This window comes from Oncorhynchus masou, chromosome 32 (assembly GCF_036934945.1).
Source record: "Oncorhynchus masou masou isolate Uvic2021 chromosome 32, UVic_Omas_1.1, whole genome shotgun sequence".
Classification (NCBI taxonomy): Eukaryota; Metazoa; Chordata; class Actinopteri; order Salmoniformes; family Salmonidae; genus Oncorhynchus; species Oncorhynchus masou.
This window is the reverse complement of record NC_088243.1, coordinates 34,938,251-34,956,819: the sequence shown is the minus strand read 5'-3', so window position 1 is coordinate 34,956,819 and position 18,569 is coordinate 34,938,251. Positions and strand designations below refer to the sequence as shown.

Sequence of the window (18,569 nt, the reverse complement as noted above, 5' to 3'; positions counted from 1 at the left end):
CCTATATTCTTCCTGCCATGCCTTTTTAAAATCTTTGAAAGCCAAGATAATAAACAGATCACCGACCATTTTGAAACCCACCGTACCTTCTCCACTATGCAATCTGGTTTCCGAGCTGATCATGGGTGCACCTCAGCCACGCTCAAGGTCCTAAACAATATCATAACCGCCATTGATAAAAGACAGTACTGTGCAGCCGTCTTCATGGACCTGGCCAAGGCTCTCGACTCTGTCAATCATCACATTCTTATCAGCAGACTCAACAGCCTTGGCTTCTCAAATGACTGCCTCGCCTGGTTCCCCAACTACTTCTCAGATAGAGTTCAGTGTGTCAAATCGGAGGGCCTGTTGTCCAGACCTCTGGCAGTCTATGGGGGTGCCACAGGGTTCAATTCTCAGGCCAACTCTTTTCCCTCTATACATCAATGATGTCGCTCTTGCTGCTGGTGATTCTCTGATCCACCTTTACGCAGACGACACCATTCTGTATACATCTGGCCCTTCTTTGGACACAGTGTTAACAAACCTCCAAACGAGCTTCAATGCCATACAACACTCCTTCCGTGGCCTCCAACTGCTCTTAAAGGCTAGTAAAAAAAATATATATATATTAAATTTAGAATCGGCTTCCTATTCCGCAACAAAGCATCCTTTACTCAAGCTGCCAAACATACCCTTGTAAAATGGACTATCCTACCGATCCTTGACTTCAGTGATGTAATTTACAAAATAGCCTCCAACACTCTACTCAGCAAACTGGATATAGTCTATCACAGTGCCATCCGTTTTGTCACCAAAGCCCCATATACTACGCACCAATGTGACCTGTATGCTCTCGTTGGCTGGCCCTAACTACATATTTGTCCCCAAACCCACTGGCTCCAGGTCATCTATAAGTCTTTGCTAGGTAAAGCCCAGCCTTGTTTCAGCTCACTGGTCACCATAGCAACACCCACCCGTAGCGCACGCTCCAGCAGGTATATTGCAGTGGTCATCCACAAAACCAACACTTCCTTTGGCCACCTTTCCTTCCAGTTCTCTGCTGCCAATGACTGGAATGAATTGCAAAAATCACTGAAGCTGGAGTCTTATATCTCCCTCTCTTACTGTAAGCATCAGCTGTCAGAGCAGCTTACCAATCACTGTACCTGTACACAACCAATCTGTAAATAGCACACCCAACTACCTCATCCCCATATTATTACTTACCCTCATGCTCTTTTGCAACCCAGTATCTCTACTTGCACATCATCATCTGCACATCTTTCACTCCAGTATTAATGCTAAATTGTCATTATTTTGCCTCTATGGCCGATTTATTGCCTACCTCCCTACTCTTCTACATTTGCACACACTGTACATAGATTTTTCTATTTTTCTTTTCTATTGTGTTATTGACTGTACGTTTGTTTATGTGTAACTCTGTGTTGTTGTTTTTGTCATTGCTTTGTCTTGGCCAGGTTGCAGTTGTAAATGAGAACTTGATCTCAGCTGGCCTACCTGGTTAAATAAAGGTGAAATTTAAAAAAAAATATATATATATGCACACATAAGCAAACACACCCACTTCTCCTTCAGTCCGCACACTGTCCCTGCAGTCCTAACAAGATGACTCACCAACACAGTTGTCACAAAGGCTGCAGTGAGAGGCACGCGGTGGTCTGAAGATCTTACAGGTGAAGCAGTACTTGAGCTTGACCGTCTGCCCATTGATGACCACCTCTCTCGTCCTGGGGGGCGGCCGGTAACCCGAACTGGAACCGTTGGCTACGTCTGTCAGGGAGAAGAAGTGGGAATCATTAGCCTCAAATCACATGGTTATTCAATTTGGCAAACAATACGCTGCAATCCTAGCCTCATTCATTGTCATGCCAAATGATGCTTTTGAAAGAGTTGGATAGTTACACAGTATGGGAGGAGGGTAGTACTATACAGCACAGAGCTGGCACTGTAGAGCGGTACAGGAACCAAAATGAAGTCAATAAGGAACTGTGACTGTCAAGTAGACCTATTGGTTCGTATAGTTTGTATAGTACTGGTCATGATAAAAGCAGAAGTGAAAAGCATTTTCAAATATGTTGGTTCATTCATGTCTGGCTCTGGAAGCAGAAAGAGCCAGAGAAGTCTAACTGCTCAGCACCTTCTCTCATGACGTCACACTGTGACTGTTCTAACCTGCTCAGAGCAACATGCCCTTCTCTCTGCTCTCTGGTCGCAATGAATGTCTCAGCAAACTGGTTGTTTTCTCTGCAGAAACGCATGCTTTTCCCCTCAGAGTGGTGTCAAACAGCTTTCTAACAGAGAGGATGATTGACATGATGAGGGGAGATGTAGTTGGGCGGATGATTATGGTAATTTCAAAAGCATAAACGGTATAACCAATTCCCCATTACTCCCATGCTCGTTTCTATAGCTCTCTGTGTGTGTGTGTGTGTGTGTGTGTGTGTGTGTGTGTGTGTGTGTAGATCATGGTGTGCCTCTGAGCCCAGTGGCAGAGCTGGAGTGGTGTGTATGTGTATGCAACTCAACAGGAAAAGCACATCTCTTTTCAGCCCATGTTCAGTGCGATCAACGCAGCCTCATCATCCTCTCCTCCTCTCTACAGAAAGAGGGATAGAGTCAACCACGGAGTGAGTGAATGAGCAGAAGGAGAATTAGTATCTCAACATCCATCAAAGAGCGCTTCCAACAAAGAGAGTAGAAAGCCCAGAAGAAGTTGCTGAGCTGAACTGCATACCATCCATACGCCGTGTGGTACAATCACACACACTCAATAAAGCTCAATAAAGAGCTCAGTAAAGAGAGCCCGCTCATCATTATTCTATTGAAACACTGGAGTATAATATTCTAAAGAACTCCTGTCATTCTCCACTAGGGTTATTGTGTTGACGTCTATAAAAAAATACAAAAATGATGCACACGCATTGGTGGCCAGAAGGCGTGCTTTATTAGGATTCTGAACGGTCAGATAGCTAGCAACAATGACAAGCTGCCATGTGGGGAATCATAGGTGGCTCATTTTAGTTTGTATTTCATTATTGATACCATGTCTTTGTGTCATGTCCATGCTAATATGGCAAAAAATAACTAGCTCGCTAACCAAATCAAATGTTATTTGTCACATGCGCCGAATACAACAGTGAAATGCTTACTTACAAGCCCTTAACCAACAATGCAGTTAAGAAAAAACACAAAAAAACAAGAAGTAACAAACGATTAAAGAGCAGCAGTAAAATAACAATAGCGAGGCTATATACAGGGGGTACCAGTACAGAGTCAATGTGCGGGCTACCGGTTAGTCGAGGTAATTGAGGTAATATGTACATGTAGGTAGAGTTATTAAAGTGACTATGCATAGATAATAAATGGAGAGTAGCAGCATAAAAGAGGGGGCAATGCTTTGAGAGGGAGGTTGTTGTCCTGGCACCAAACGGCCAGGTCTCTGACCTCCCTATAGGCTGTCTTGTCGTTGTCAGTGATCAGGCCTACCACTGTTGTGTCATCGGCAAACTTAATGATGGTCTTGGGAGTCGTGCCTGGCCATGCAGTCATGAAAAAAAATGGGAGTAAAGGAAGGGATTGAGCACGCACCTCTGAGGGGCCCCGTGTTGAGGATCAGTGTGGTGTATGTGTTGTTACCTAACCTTACCACCTGGGGGCGGCCCATCAGGAAGTCCAGGATCCAGTTGCAGAGGGAGGTGTTTAGTCCCAGGGTCCTAGGCTTAGTGATGAGCTTTGAGGGCACTATGGTGTTGAACTCTGAGCTGTAGTCAATGAATAGCATTCTCACATAGGTGTTCCTTTTGTCCAGGTGTGAAAGGACAGTGTGGAGTGCAATAGAGATTGCATCATCTATGGATCTGTTGGGGTGGTATGCAAATTGGCGTGAGTCTAGGGTTTCTGGGATAATGGTGTTGATGTGAGCCATGACCAGCCTTTCAAAGCACTTCATGGCTACAGACGTGAGTGCTACGGGTCGGTTGTCATTTAGGCAGGTTACCTTAGTAACTATGGTGGTCTGCTTGAAACATGTTGGTATTACACTCAGACAGGGAGATGTTGAAAATGTCAGTGAAGACACTTGCCAGTTGGTCACAGCACGCTCGGAGTACACGTCCTGGTAATCTGTCTGTGGCCTTGTGAATATTGACTTGTTTAAAGATCTTACTCACATCGGCTACGGAGAGCCGATCACAGTCGCCCGGAACAGCCGATGCCCTCATGCATGTTTCAGTGTTGCTTGCCTCGAAGAGAGCATAGAAGTAATTTAGCTCGTCTGGTAGGCTTGTGTCACTGGGCAGCTCGCGGCTGTGCTTCCCTTTATAGTCGTAACAATTTGCAAGCCCTAACACATCCGACGAGCGTTAGAGCTGGTGTAGTACGATTCAATCTTAGTCCTGTATTGACACTTTTCCTGTTTGATGGTTCTTCGGACAGCATAGCGGGATTTCTTATAGGCTTCTGGGTTAGAGTCCCGCTCCTTGAAAGCGGCAGATATACCCTTTAGCTTAGTGCGGATGTTTCCTGTAATCCATGGCTTCTGGTATGTACGTACGGTCACTGTGGGGACAACGTCATCGATGCCCTTATTGATGAAGCCAGTGACTGATGTGGTGTACTCCTCAATGCCATCGGAAGAATCCCGGAACATATTCCAGTATGTGCTAGCTAAACAGTCCTGTAGCTTAGCATCTGCTTCAACTGACCACTTTCTTATTGACCGAGTCACTGGTGCTACCTCCTTTAGGTTTTGCTTGTAAGCAGGAATCAGGAGGATAGAATTATGATCAGATTTGCCAAATGGAGGGCAAGCTTTGTACGAGTCTCTGTGTGTGGAGTAAAGGTGGTCTAGAGTTTTTTCCACTCTGGTTGCACATTGAACATGCTGATAGAAATGAGGTAAAACTGATTATTTTTCATGCATTGAAGTCCCCGGACACTAGGAGAGCCACCTCTGGGTGAGAGTTTTCCTGTTTACTTATGGCCGTCGCTCTGGATAAGAGCGTCTGCTAAATGACTTAAATGTAAATGTAAATGTATACAGCTCATTGAGTGTGGTCTTTGTGCCAGCATCTGTTTGTAGTGGTATGTAGACAGCTATGAAAAATACAGATAAAAACTCTAAGTAAATAGTGTGGTCTACAGCTTATCATGAGATACTCTACCTCAGGTGAGCAAAACTGCGAGACTTCCTTAGATTTCGTGCACCAGTTGTTGTTTACAAATATACATAGACCGACACCCCTTGTCTTACCAGAGGCCGCTATTCTATCCTGACAAAAAAGCTTAAAACCCACCAGCTGTATGTTTATTATGTCGTCGTTCAGCCACGACTCGGTGAAGCATAAGATATTACAGTTTTTAATGTCCCGTTGGTAGGATATACGTGATCGTATAACCAACAACTGTAATGATGTATTTGAGAGACAAGTTCTTATTGTGCAAATGTATTTAGGTTTTAAATAAAGATTTGGAGACAAAATATACACTGAGTGTACAAAACATTAAGAACACCTGCTCTTTCCATGACAGACTGACCAAGTCGATCCAGGTGAAAGCTATGATCACTTATTGATCCACTTCAAATCAATGTAAATAAAGGGGAGGAGACAGTTTAAAACATTATTTTTAAGCCTTGAGACATGGATAGTGTGTGTGCCATTCAGAGGATGAATGGGCAAGACAAAATATTTAAGTGCCTTTGAACTGGGTATGGTAGTAGGTGCCAGGCGCAACAATTTGTGTCAAGAACTGCAAAGATGCTGGGTTTTTCATTATCAACAGTTTCCTGTGTGTATCGAGAACAATCCACCACCCAAAGGACATTGAGCCAACTTGATACAACTGTGGGAAGAATGCTGGAATGCTTTAGACACCTTGTAGAGGCCATGTCCCAAAGAATTGAAACTGATCTGAGGGCAAAAAGGGGGGGGGGGGTGCAACTCAATATTAGGAAAGTGTTCTTAATGTTTGGTATACTCAATGTAGTTTACATGTTGTCAACAGTCTAAGCCAACCCGTCCATTTGAGGCAATCAAGTCGTCTCTAAAATGAGAAAAGCATTGCAGCATAATGGTTATGAAAGTCACATCTAGCCTCACAAACATTAAAATCTCCCTAGTGCTCTGTGAGCACAACACCATCGTCTGTGAAGAACAACTAATGAAATGTTCATGGAATGACTGGGCAAGGAGCCCAGACAACTGCTACCAATTCTCACATTCATTACTCTTTCCTTTCAGTCAACTAGACCACCAGCATCAACTGGAAAACCACTGGCCAGCTACCACTGTATCAACATGTACTGTAAGATGAAAGATGAACCTACAAACAAGGACAGCTAACAGGAAGTACAGCTGTGAGGTCAACCATGCGGTAGGATTTTAACAGTGAAGAGGCATACGAGGAAGATGTGGTTTATCTTGCCCAGGTTGAGGCTTTTACTAACAAACATGAAGATACGAAGCAGGCGACTGTACAAGTATTTACAAAAACAAATAAAACAGGACGATGAACAAAAGTAGGTCTAATCAACTCATAAGGAAACCCAGGCTCAATAATTGCCTGTTAACCCGTTACCCGTCTGAGGTGCTCCCTTCCGCTCCGCTCTCAGACACAACTTCTAGTTGACTGTATGTTCACACTACAGACTAGAGGTCGACCGAATAGGATTTTTCCATGCCGATATCGATTATTGGATGTCCACAAAAAGCAGATTTTAAATCGGTATCTTACATACATACAGTACATACATAAAAGGCATTTATCTGCTATGTATATATATATATAAATTGTTTTTTTAATCTGCTATATATACACTGCTCAAAAAAAAAGGGAACACTTAAACACAATGTAACTCCAAGTCAATCACACTTCTGTGAAATCAAACTGTCCACTTAGGAAGCAACACTGATTGACAATACGTTTCACATGCTGTTGTGCAAATGGAATAGACAACAGCAAGACACCCCCAATAAAGGAGTGGTTCTGCAGGTGGTGACCACAGACCACTTCTCAGTTCCTATGCTTCCTGGCTGATGTTTTGGTCACTTTTGAATGCTGGCGGTGCTTTCACTCTAGTGGTAGCATGAGACGGAGTCTACAACCCACACAAGTGGTTCAGGTAGTGCAGCTCATCCAGGATGGTACATCAATGTGACCTGTGGCAAGAAGGTTTGCTGTGTCTGTCAGCGTAGTGTCCAGAGCATGGAGGCGCTACCAGGAGACAGGCCAGTACATCAGGAGACGTGGAGGAGGCCGTAGGAGGGCAACAACCCAGCAGCAGGACCGCTACCTCCGCTTTTGTGCAAGGAGGAGCAGGAGGAGCACTGCCAGAGCCCTGCAAAATGACCTCCAGCAGGCCACAAATGTGCATGTGTCTGCTCAAACGGGCAGAAACAGACTCCATGAGGGTGGTATGAGGGCCCAACGTCCACAGGTGGGGGTTGTCCTTACAGCCCAACACCGTAGTGTGGTTTTCCACTTTAATTTTGAGTGTGACTACAAATCCAGACCTCCATGGGTTGATAAATTTGATTTCCATTGATATTTTTAGTGTGATTTTGTTGTCAGCACATTCAACTATGTAAAGAAAAAAAGTATTTAATAAGAATATTTAATTCATTCAGATCTAGGATGTGTTATTTTAGTGTTCCCTTTATTTTTTTGAGCAGTATATATATATATACACACACACACACACACACACGCACACACACGCACACACACATACACACATGCATACATACATATATGTATGTAACAATGACAACAATACTGAATGAACAATGAACACTTATTTTAACTTAATATAATACATAAAATCTATTTAGTCTCAAATAAACAATGAAACATTTGGTTTAAATAATGCAAAAGCACGGTGTTGGAGAAGAAAGTAAAAATGCAATATGTGCCATGGGGGAAAAAAAGGTTTAAAGTTGTAGTTATCATAGGAATTATGACACAATGACTATTTCTCTCTATACCATTTGTATTTCATACACCGTTGACTGTTGGATGTTCTTATACGCATTTTAGTATTGCCAGCCTAATCTCGGGAGTTGATAGGCTTGAAGTCATAAACTGCGCTGTGCTTCAAGCATTGCTAAGAGCTGCTGGCAAAACACAGTAAAGTGCTGTTTGAATTAATGCTTATGAGCCTGCTGCTGCCTACTACAGCTCAGTCAGACTGCTCTATCAAATATCAAATCATGGACTTAATTATAATATAATAAACACAGAAATACGAGCCTTAGGTCATTAATATGGACAAATCTGGAAACTATCATTTTGAAAACAAGACAATTATTCTTTCAGTGAAATACAGAACTGCTCCGTATTTTATTGAACGGGTGGCAACCCTAAGTCTAAATATTGCACAAACTTCAATGTTATGTCCTAATTATGTTTAAAAAATGCAAATTAGCTCACAGTTCGCAACGAGCCAGGTGGCCCAAACTGTTGCATATACCCTGACTCTGCTTGCCCTGTACACAAGAGAAGTGACACAATTTCCCTAGTTAATATTGCCTGCTAACATTCATTTATTTTAACTAAATATGCAGGTTTAAAAAAATATATACTTCTGTGTATTATTTTAAGAAAGGCATTGATGTTTAAGGTTAGGTACATTTTTCGAGAATGCGCTTCTTTAAAATCATCACCCGTTGGGCGAAGTTGAAGTAGGCTGTGATTCAATGATAAATTAACAGGCACCGCATTGATTATATGCAACGCAGGATTATATGCAACCTCTACTTCAGACACCCCCAAGAAACGTGCAGAATATTCCAGATTTCACAGTTTGGATCTAGGCCAGTTTGGATCTAGGATGGGGGCTGAAAGGAGGACGGTAGTGATAAGAGGGGTTGATGAGGGCAGTGGTACAGCTAACCAGCACACTGAGAGGCATACAGTAGGAGAGACTCAAGGAGGATTCAATGTCGGCCAAAGCGTCTGCCAGGCACAGGCCCATCTCGACGGGGTATAAAGAGAATGTAATTGCTATCCTGCAGGGATAGGGAGGTGAAAGGTAGAGGATGAGAACAGGGCATGAGCAGATGGACCTTCACTCACTGACAACACAACAGAACACTTACCTCAGGCTTAATAAGACCATGACCTGAGACACCGGACTTAAGATTCTGGACTTTAAACGACACAAAGAGAAGGGTAGCCTACATACAAGTGCTTACTTCTGAAAGTCAAGTCAACATCACAATAGGCTATTATTAGGTCCATTATTTTCACACCCCTGGGGAGCAAGCCAAACACTCCAGACCCCATCTCATCTTGACAGGCCATCCCTCCATATTCAGACTGTGTGTGTGTGTGTCAGCCACACTCAGGTCAGACTGTTCTCTCTTCAGGGGGCTCCAGGGCTTGGCACCACTCAGGCAATGGTGCCAACGAGCCCCCGTAAGACTGTCAATCTGGATAAGTTTGTCAGTCTGGAGTTGTGTGCCCTAAGCAGTTGGTGTCAACTTAAATCCTCAGGGAGACTGCTTTAAAAGGAGACTATCTATATGGTGGATGCCTTCTATGACTGTGCCTTTCACATCAGTGCAGATGAGGGACAAGGAGAAGACACTCTGCTATTTGTGACTATGTATGAGCACTCTCTGTACAGGACAGGAAGTCCCAGCAGCTGATGTTGGTTCCTGTACGTCTGTCAGCATGATGAGAGGTAATGAGGCCGATGGGCCCCACAGGGAGACCAGGACAACACAGACAGACACTTTCCCTGAGTTAGCACTCTCTCTGCCTCTCAGACACATGCGGAGGCATACTGTACAGTGGTCCATGTGTGTGTGTGTCCAGTATGCAGAGGCATACAGACGGTAGGTGGCCATCAGTAACTGCAGAGGCCAACCCAGGCCACTAATTGCTCAACAAGTTATGCTTTTCTTTCTCTCTTTGTCTGGACCCATTTGGTAAAATTCAACTGGCTGCAATTACTGTCCCAGCAGCAGCAGCTCTATTCATGTGCCATGCGGCTCCATCTACAAGGCCTCATCACACAGCCCTTTATCTCCCCGTCAGGGGGACCAATCATAATCCTCAAGACAAGCCAACAAAAGACATGAGAGACCGGAAACCATCTCCCAGAGGAAACCAATGCTGGCTAGACAAAAAGGGATTGAAATTCATGGAGAAACATCAGGTAGGGTAGGTTTTGATAAAATGTTGTTTGAGTGTGTGTGTGTGTGGGTGGGGGGGGGGTACTGTCTGAGTATGTGTGTGCGTGCGTGCGTGCTGATTACATAACTCCTGTCCTGGATGTTGAGTCTTCTGCAGACAGATAAACTGTTATTTGTGGGGCACTTTCTCTTCAGTGGGTTTCCAAATGGTGATAACACTGAGCATCGGCTATGACACACACATATACTTCCTATTGCCCCAGGCTGCAGGCACACACCCTAGGCTAACAATCCAGGCCTTATTTCTAACCAAATGTTGCAATTGCGATTAGACTTACGATTTAGAGCAACACTTGGGTGAGCTGTTGGAATCATGGAAATATAATTATTATTCTAATTCTATAGATAGAATATAATATTGGGCACTTTGAATACAGTGTTGTTTGACAAGACATCAAATTAAAATGCCAGGGCCTCCTGGGTGGTGCAGTGGTTAAGGGCGCTGTACTGCAGCGCCAGCTGTGCCACCAGAGACTCTGGGTTCGCGCCCAGGCTCTGTCGTAACCGGCCACGACTGGGAGGTCCGTGGGGCGACACACAATGCGAGCTAACCAAGGTTGCCAGGTGCACAGTGTTTCCTCTGACACATTGGTGCGGCTGGCTTCCGGGTTGGATGTGCACTGTGTTAAAAGAAGCATTGCGGCTTGGTTACGTATCGGAGGACGCATGACTTTCAACCTTCGTCTCTCCCGAGCCCGTACGGCAGTTGTAGCGATGAGACAAGATAGTAGCTACTAAACAATTGGATACACGAAATTGGGGAGAAAACGGGGTAAAATTTAAAACAAAACAAAAAATGCCAGAGAGGAGTTATTGTGACAGGATAGGAACCAAAGTGTTGATAAGTGTTTCCTATGGGACCCTATAATGGTTTCTCTTAGCTATTTCAAGCAGGTAAAATATTCTTGCTTTGCGTATTCCTCTTTGATTTAGAAAATACTGTTGCACAAACATACCATCACTGGTATTATCATGCTGGATAGCTAATTATGTTTGTTCTGACTCTGTACATTTATTTGCAAGCTAACTAGCCATTAGTATTAGCTGCTAACACAATTTTGGCCCAAGTTGCTAACAAAAGACAAACTAGCCGTTTGCAGATGTGAAAAAAAATATTGTAATTATAGAACGCTAGTGGATTTATATTAAGAAGCAAAGTGAAAACCGCATCGTTGTCATCAACATTTTGCATGTGCTGCATTAACCATGCAGACTGAATGCAAGTGTGTCGTGGTCGAGGAACAACAAATGCGCTCCTTGAGTGACAGCGGGCGGGGCTAGGTCTGTGTGGAACGCGGCATGGAGAGAGAGAGAGAGAGCAGAGAGGGCTGAGAGGGATGACTCAAGTAGCGAACTACAAAAATGGACGTTACACACGGCGTATCACATTTAACAAACCAAACATTCAAATACCATTATAGAAGGTCAAGTAAAAACCCAAACCGGTCCCTGCATCAATACCAGTATATCATAAAATATGGTATACCGCCCAGCCCTAGGGCACTGGGACACAGATTGCAGTGTGTGTGTCAACCTCACTCTTATATCCAACTGCCATTGTAAAATTAAATGGATAAAAAAAAGGATTTTAGAGATTACAGTTCATGTTTTCCATGAAAAGATTACACAGGGAAAAGTGCTACAATTAAATGAGATGAACTTTCCTGAAGTGAAAACACAGCTCTGTAAAGTAGGTCTGAGTTACTGAGCAAGAGGCTTTTTCTCTGGACTGTTTTGAAATCATTACTCAGGCCCAAGGGTTCACTGATCTCTCTGCTCCCGGCTGAATATGCTGAACACATCCTGATATTCATTTCCACCCTCACTAGATTTGTTAGTTACGAGGGAAAAACTAAGGGAGGTTTCAGTTCAGTCCATTTCTGGGGAACTGGCTTTGATGTGGCCATAACGCATAGCCAGAGACTGCATTAAAGTCTCGAAGGCACTTACCGATCGACCAAGACAGGAGTACTTTTTGGTTGCCTGAAGATTGTGAACACTTGTCCGAAACTGTAAATGAGCTATACACGCACAAGTGTCATATGTTGCCTGCCTTTCACCTACACATTATGGAGGAACCCGAAAGATCAGTACTGGAACTAATTCGAATTTTGGTTAGCAGTAAAAAAGAAAAGATACATTCACTTGCCCCAGGCAATAGGGCATCCGTGTCAATCCCTGCAGGCCTATACTCCTCCTTTCCCCCCATTTTGTCAACATTGCAGGCTTACAGCCTGACTAATCTCAAGTGATAGGACTGGTGGAAGCATTCTGATAGAAACCTGCACAAGTCTGTCAGATCCAAGAAATCGTTAAGTAGGAATGACAGAAAGTGCACAGTTAAAGTATTCACATTGCGTGGTGTGTGAGTAATGAAGGTCTGTGTTGGGGCATTTCCAATGAAGATTTGCCCCAGTGTTTAACCCAAAAGGTTCAGGCTCTCCACCCATCTACACGGGCCGGCACCTTGACTCACTGAGCCATGGCTCCGGTGGACCTGCTCTGACTTGGAGCCAAGTTTTTTTTAGCTTTCATTTACATAACAATGGCTAACTGTGAACTTTACCACCTTCTCACAAAGCAACAGTCTTGAATGATACAAAGGCTGTTGATTCTGCTCACCACAAGTCTTCAGTGTCGCACTCCTGATGGAAGCACCATAACACCAGAGCTTTCATTAACATAAAATACCGGCGGCCCACTGGTGTAAAGGTATGTCTCAATAGAAAAGCACCAAACTGTGGCCCAAAACTCTGGTGCAGGTGGGGAAACAGTATGGTCCCAACAGAGCCAGTGCCAGCTGACTGTAGTTAATTGGGTAATGGAGCGGGAATGGGGTCAGAGTTAATAGCCGTTATGTCAACCTTTCAGAAACATCTGGCGAGTCGAGTTCATCGACAAACAGAGAGGGGGGGGCATAGACCACAACAACCAAATCAATATGGGTGTTCAACAAATTAAAATGATTTACAAAACACAAGCTAAATAAAGGGTGTGTGGGTGTGTTTGTGTGAGCGAAAAATGCTAAAATAGTTACCATTGACTTGCAAATCTGCATTTTGATATGATACGCAAGCAGCCTGGATACCAACAGTAACACAAAGGACGCAAAGAGTTCTGTCAATCAGCATCATGCACAGAACATGATCTCCTCCCATTTCAAGGACATCACGAACAAACTGTTTGATGTTAGCACAGAGATGTGCAGGCAACATGTAAAGACATCAAGTGTGAAGCAACACAGTGTACACATGGTAACCCATGGCAACGGAACCCTGGAGAATTCTGACAGTAATAGAAGATATCTTTGTTGAATTCCTCTGAATCCACATTCCACCAATGGGGGATGTCAGTCAGTGGATAATGTAATCCTACCTGCATACTGCAATGAGGCTGAGAGGAAAGAGGCGGTTGTGGATGACAGAGATCCTAGGATGACAGAGAGCTCCTATGAGTCCGATCTCCCGAGTGCGCATCTCTCTCTCCCTCCCCGAGTGCCGTAGAGGGAGGGAGAGAGGAGCTACAATGGATTGATCGAGCGCGGGTGTAAAGAGCTCCACAAACTCACTTGCACTAACAGATCAGGGTCCGATTTCCCGAAAGCATCTTAAAGGCTAGTTTCATCATTAGAACCTTCGTAGGGGCATAGTTTGGTGCGTCGTTAGATGCTTTTTCCCCCCTTTAATGTCACTTAATACACAGAAGATCTCAGCTAAACAGAGAATCAAGATGTTTATCTGTCTCTCTTTGACCGCCGATATCTTCAGAACGAAGTTCACTAAATACAATTTTTCAATGTCTTTGCAACTGTAATAAAAGAGCAATGGTTAAAAAAAAGTATTCATGTGAGAACCGAGATGACTGAATTAAAAGTTAAAGTATAGGCTACATTTAAGAAATAAGGCACGAGGAGGTGTGGTATATGGCCAATATAATGCCTGGATACAGCCCGTAGCTGTGGTATATTGGCCATATACCACAAACCCCAGAGGTGCCTTATTGCCATTATAAACTGGCTACCAATGTAATTAGAGCAGTAAAAATAAATATTTTGTCATATCCGTGGTATACGGTCTGATATACCACGGCTGTCAGCCAATCCGCATTAGAAAGGTGTTCCTAATGTTTGGTATACTCAGTGTACAGGTAACTGCCAACATAAATGTCTTAATAGGGAGTTGGGCCACCGCGAGCCACCAGAACAGTTTCAATGAGCCTTGGCATAGATTCTATAAGTGCCAAACTCTAATTGGTGGGACGCAACACCATTTTTTCCACAAGAAATGACATAATTTTTGGTTTTGTTGATGGTGGTGGAAAATGCCGTCTCAGGTCCCACTCAGATCATCATTTATAATGGAACGTTTTTGGATTGTGTAAACAACCGTAATTAGGTCATTTTTCACAATTTCTTCTTGGATCACTCAGATTAGGATCTGTACTCATCTATTTCACAACTATTATTATGCTTTTTATCAGATATTATGCATTTGACCACAATTTCCACAAAATTCACATTAATGCAACAAAATAATAATAAACAAATCAATTTCTTCTTTTTTTTATAAACATTGCTCCCCTAACGAAAAGGCCTGAGTTCAACATAACACTGGAAATAAAACTTTCGCATTTAATTATAACGCCAGAAGCTTCTGATGGTTCAGTTTACCGTTTGAGAGTGGTCACCAAACCACCTGTTACACTTCACCCCCCTTTGACCTCCTCCTCCTCCCATCCACGTCACCGGACCAATGCCTAGGCTTTACAGGCTGACAGTCTTAACTCAGTCAGTCACGTTACCCTTATGACGACTACCCTTGTCAGAGACTTGAAACTACAACGTGTAGGGCCTCCCGGGTGGCACAGTGGTTAAGGGCGCTGTACTGCAGCGCCAGCTGTGCCATCAGAGACCCTGGGTTCGCGCCCAGGCTCTGTAGTAACCGGTCGCGACCGGGAGGTCCGTGGGGCGACGCACAATTGGCCTAGCGTCGTCCGGGTTAGGGAGGGCTTGGCCGGTAGGGATGTCCTTGTCTCATCGCGCAACAGCGACTCCTGTGGCGGGCCGGGTCTCTCCCGAGCCCGTACGGGAGTTGTAACGATGAGACAAGATAGTAGCTACTAAAACAATTGGATACCACGAAATTGGGGAGAAAAAGGGGTAAAAAAGAAAAAAAAGAAACTACCACATGTAACACAAACATGTCAAACTAACACATCTTCAGGTTGCATAGATCACCAAACCACGCTCCAATTGGTAGTTACAGTCTTGTCTCATCGCTGCAACTCCCGTACGGACTAGGGAGAGGCGAAGGTCGAGAGCCGTGCGTCCTCCCAAACACAACCCAACCAAGCCACACTGTTTCTTGACACAATGCCTGCTTAACCCAGAAGGCAGCCATACACTAGGCGACCATGTCAGCGTGCACTGCACCCGGCCCAGTCGCTAGTACATCCCTACCGGCCAAACCCTCCCCTAACGATGCTGGGCCAATTGTGCGCCGCCCCATGGGTCTTCCGGTTGCGGCCGGTTGCAACAGAACCTAGAATCGAACCCAGAATCTCTAGTGTCACAGTTCAGGAGGCCTCAAGCCACACTCTTCATGAGTAACCTTGTTGGATCTTGAAGACTTTTATTAGTGCAGCAGATAGGGATCCTCAGCTTGAAGTGGCGCTCCTTGTGTATTTGAAGATGGCCTTTTTTTAATAGCACGATGAGCTGGAATGCCTCAGGAGGGCGGTCACGTGTGTTTGAGGCAGAAGTCTTGAGTCGAGTCTCCGTATGAGCTGAATCAGGGGGAAGTGGTACTCGCTAAGCGGGCAACATGAAGTCATTTACAATAGTGCCACTGGCACTTTTGTGCCAGATTTACAGTTGCGCTCAGCTTAACCACTGGGGTCGCTGTGGAGGGAGATTGTGGTGTGAATGTAGCAGATGGGGATCTGTGAAGCTCACTCATTAGTCTGAACGGTCGCCTCTTGCGCAATTGAAGGCCTTTTTTACAGCGCGTTGGGTTGGAACGCTTCAGGAGGGCAATCACGTGTGACGGAAAGGCAGAGGTCCTGAGTTCGAGTCTCGTATGAGCCGAATCAGAGCGAAGCGGTACTCATTAAACAAGCAGTGCATCATCCTTTACATTAATTTCCTAAACTCATCCCTATAGGCTTCAGCTATAGGCTTCAGGTTGTGTTTGGGAGGACGCACAGCTTTCGACCTTCGCCTCTCCCGAGTCCATACGGGAGTTGCATAGATGAGACAAGACTGTAATTAGGGCCGATTTCAAGTTTTCATAACAATCGGTAATCTGCTTTTTTGGACACCGATTATGGCCGATTACATTGCAATCCATGAGGAGACTGGGTTAGCAGGCTGACACCCTGTTACACGAGTGCAGCGTCAAAAGGACCTTGTGGCGGCAAGGAGACAAGGTAAGGTGCTAGCTAGCATTAAATTTATAATATAAAAAAAAAAAAATCAACCTTCACATAATTACTAGTTAACTACACATGGTTGATAATAGTACTAGGTCAACTAGCTTGTTTCGCGTTGCATCTAATCAATGTGGTGCCTGTTAATTTATCATCGAATCACAGCCTACTTCAACTTGATTTAACAAAAGAGCATTCGCGAAAAAAGCACAATCGTTGCAATAATGTACCTAACCATAAACATCAATGCCTTTCTTAAAATCAAAACACAAGTATATTTTTTTAAACCTTCATATGTAGTTAAAAGAAAGATTCATGTTAGCAGGCAATATTAACTTGGGAAATTGTGTCACTTCTCAGAGTATATGCAGCAGTTTGGGCCGCCTGGCTTGTTGCGAACTGTTGAAAGGCCATTTATTCCTAACAAAGAACGTCACTAATTTGCCAGAATTTTACATAATTATGACCTAACATTGAAGGTTGTGCAATGTAACAGTAAAATTTAGACTTAGGGTTGCCACCCATTCGATAAAATACAGAACATTTCCGTATTTCACTGAAAGAATAATTGTTTTGTTTTCAAAATTATAGTTTCCGTCTTTGACCATATTAATATTGTAATTAAGTCTATGATTTGATATTTGATAGAGCAGTCTGACTGGGGCGGTGGTAGGCAGCAGCAGGCGCATAAGCGTTCATTCAAACAGCAGCTCTTTGCAATGCTGGGATTCACATTGACTTCAAGCCTATTAACTCCCGAGATTAGGCTGGCAATACTAAAGTGCCTATAAGAACATCCAACAGTCAAAGGTGTATGAAATACAAATGATATAGAGAAATAGTCCTATAATTCCCATAATTACTACACTCTAAAACATGTTAAAAGGAACCACCAGCTTTCATATGTTCTCATGTTCTGAGCAGGGAACTTAAACGTTAGCTTTTTTACATGGCACATATTGCACTTTTACTTTCTTCTCCAACACTGTGTTTATGCATTATTTAAACCAAATTGAACATGTTTCATTATTTATTCGAGACTAAATAGATTTTATTTGTGTATTAAGTTAAACTAAAAGTGTTCATTGTTCATTCAGTATTGTTACAATTAGCATTTATTACAAATGTATTTTATTATTTTAAATTATAATAAATATATAGATTTAAAAAAAAATTGGTATCAGCTTTTTTTGGTCCTCCAATAATTTGTATCGATATTGAAAAATCATAAATCGGCCGACCTCTAGTTTCAACCCGGTCAGTCACAAGTGCAAGATGAAATTGGTAGTGGAAAGGCTGTCCTTGGAAGGGCTTTGACAAGGCTATTGCACTATATTATTATGTGTGCCAAATTGCGTTTTTTTGTGACACTCCCACAGTAACATGACCCGTGTGGCCTGGGATCATCATAGAGAGGACAGAAGGCACGTCCATGTTCCAGAGTCTAAGCTTTCAGGAATGGGGTCATAATAGCTCAAAGCCAGAGACAAATTCATAAGTGAACATAAATTCAACGTGCCACATTGGCTTCAGAAACCACCAGAATCTAATGTTTACCACAGAGAGCATTTGATTCCGTCTGTCCTCCTCTACCTCACATGGCTGTCAAAGTACAAGGATGTTGTCTCTAGTTTTGAATTTAAATTTAGAGAACTGAATATGAATACATCCGAGAAGTTGAATATATGAAACTGACAAACTTTAAATGAAAACGTTTTTGAACTTCATACACAGGAAATTAATGCATTATCTACTGTGTTGAAACAGAGTATTTAAATATTCAATTAGAATACACAATTACTTTGAAATATATATTTTTATTTGTATTTCAAATCGTGAAAAGTTCAAATAATGAATTATATGATCAAATGTGCATTACAAATTCAAAAATATCAAATTCAAAATCCCAAAACAAATTCAAAATTATGGAATACAAATACAATT

The 18,569-nt window shown here is 43.2% G+C and overlaps 1 protein-coding gene across 6 annotated transcripts in view; it reads right to left on the bottom strand.

Moving 5' to 3' along the window:
* Positions 1-18,569, bottom strand: part of LOC135526004 (palmitoyltransferase ZDHHC14-like) — a 102,819-nt gene that overhangs the window by 31,002 nt on the left and 53,248 nt on the right. For all 6 annotated transcript variants that reach the window (XM_064954017.1, XM_064954013.1, XM_064954016.1 and 3 more), the window contains one exon: positions 1,618-1,773. In XM_064954017.1, the coding sequence (XP_064810089.1) occupies positions 1,618-1,773 (156 nt within the window). The remainder of the gene's footprint in view (positions 1-1,617; positions 1,774-18,569) is intronic.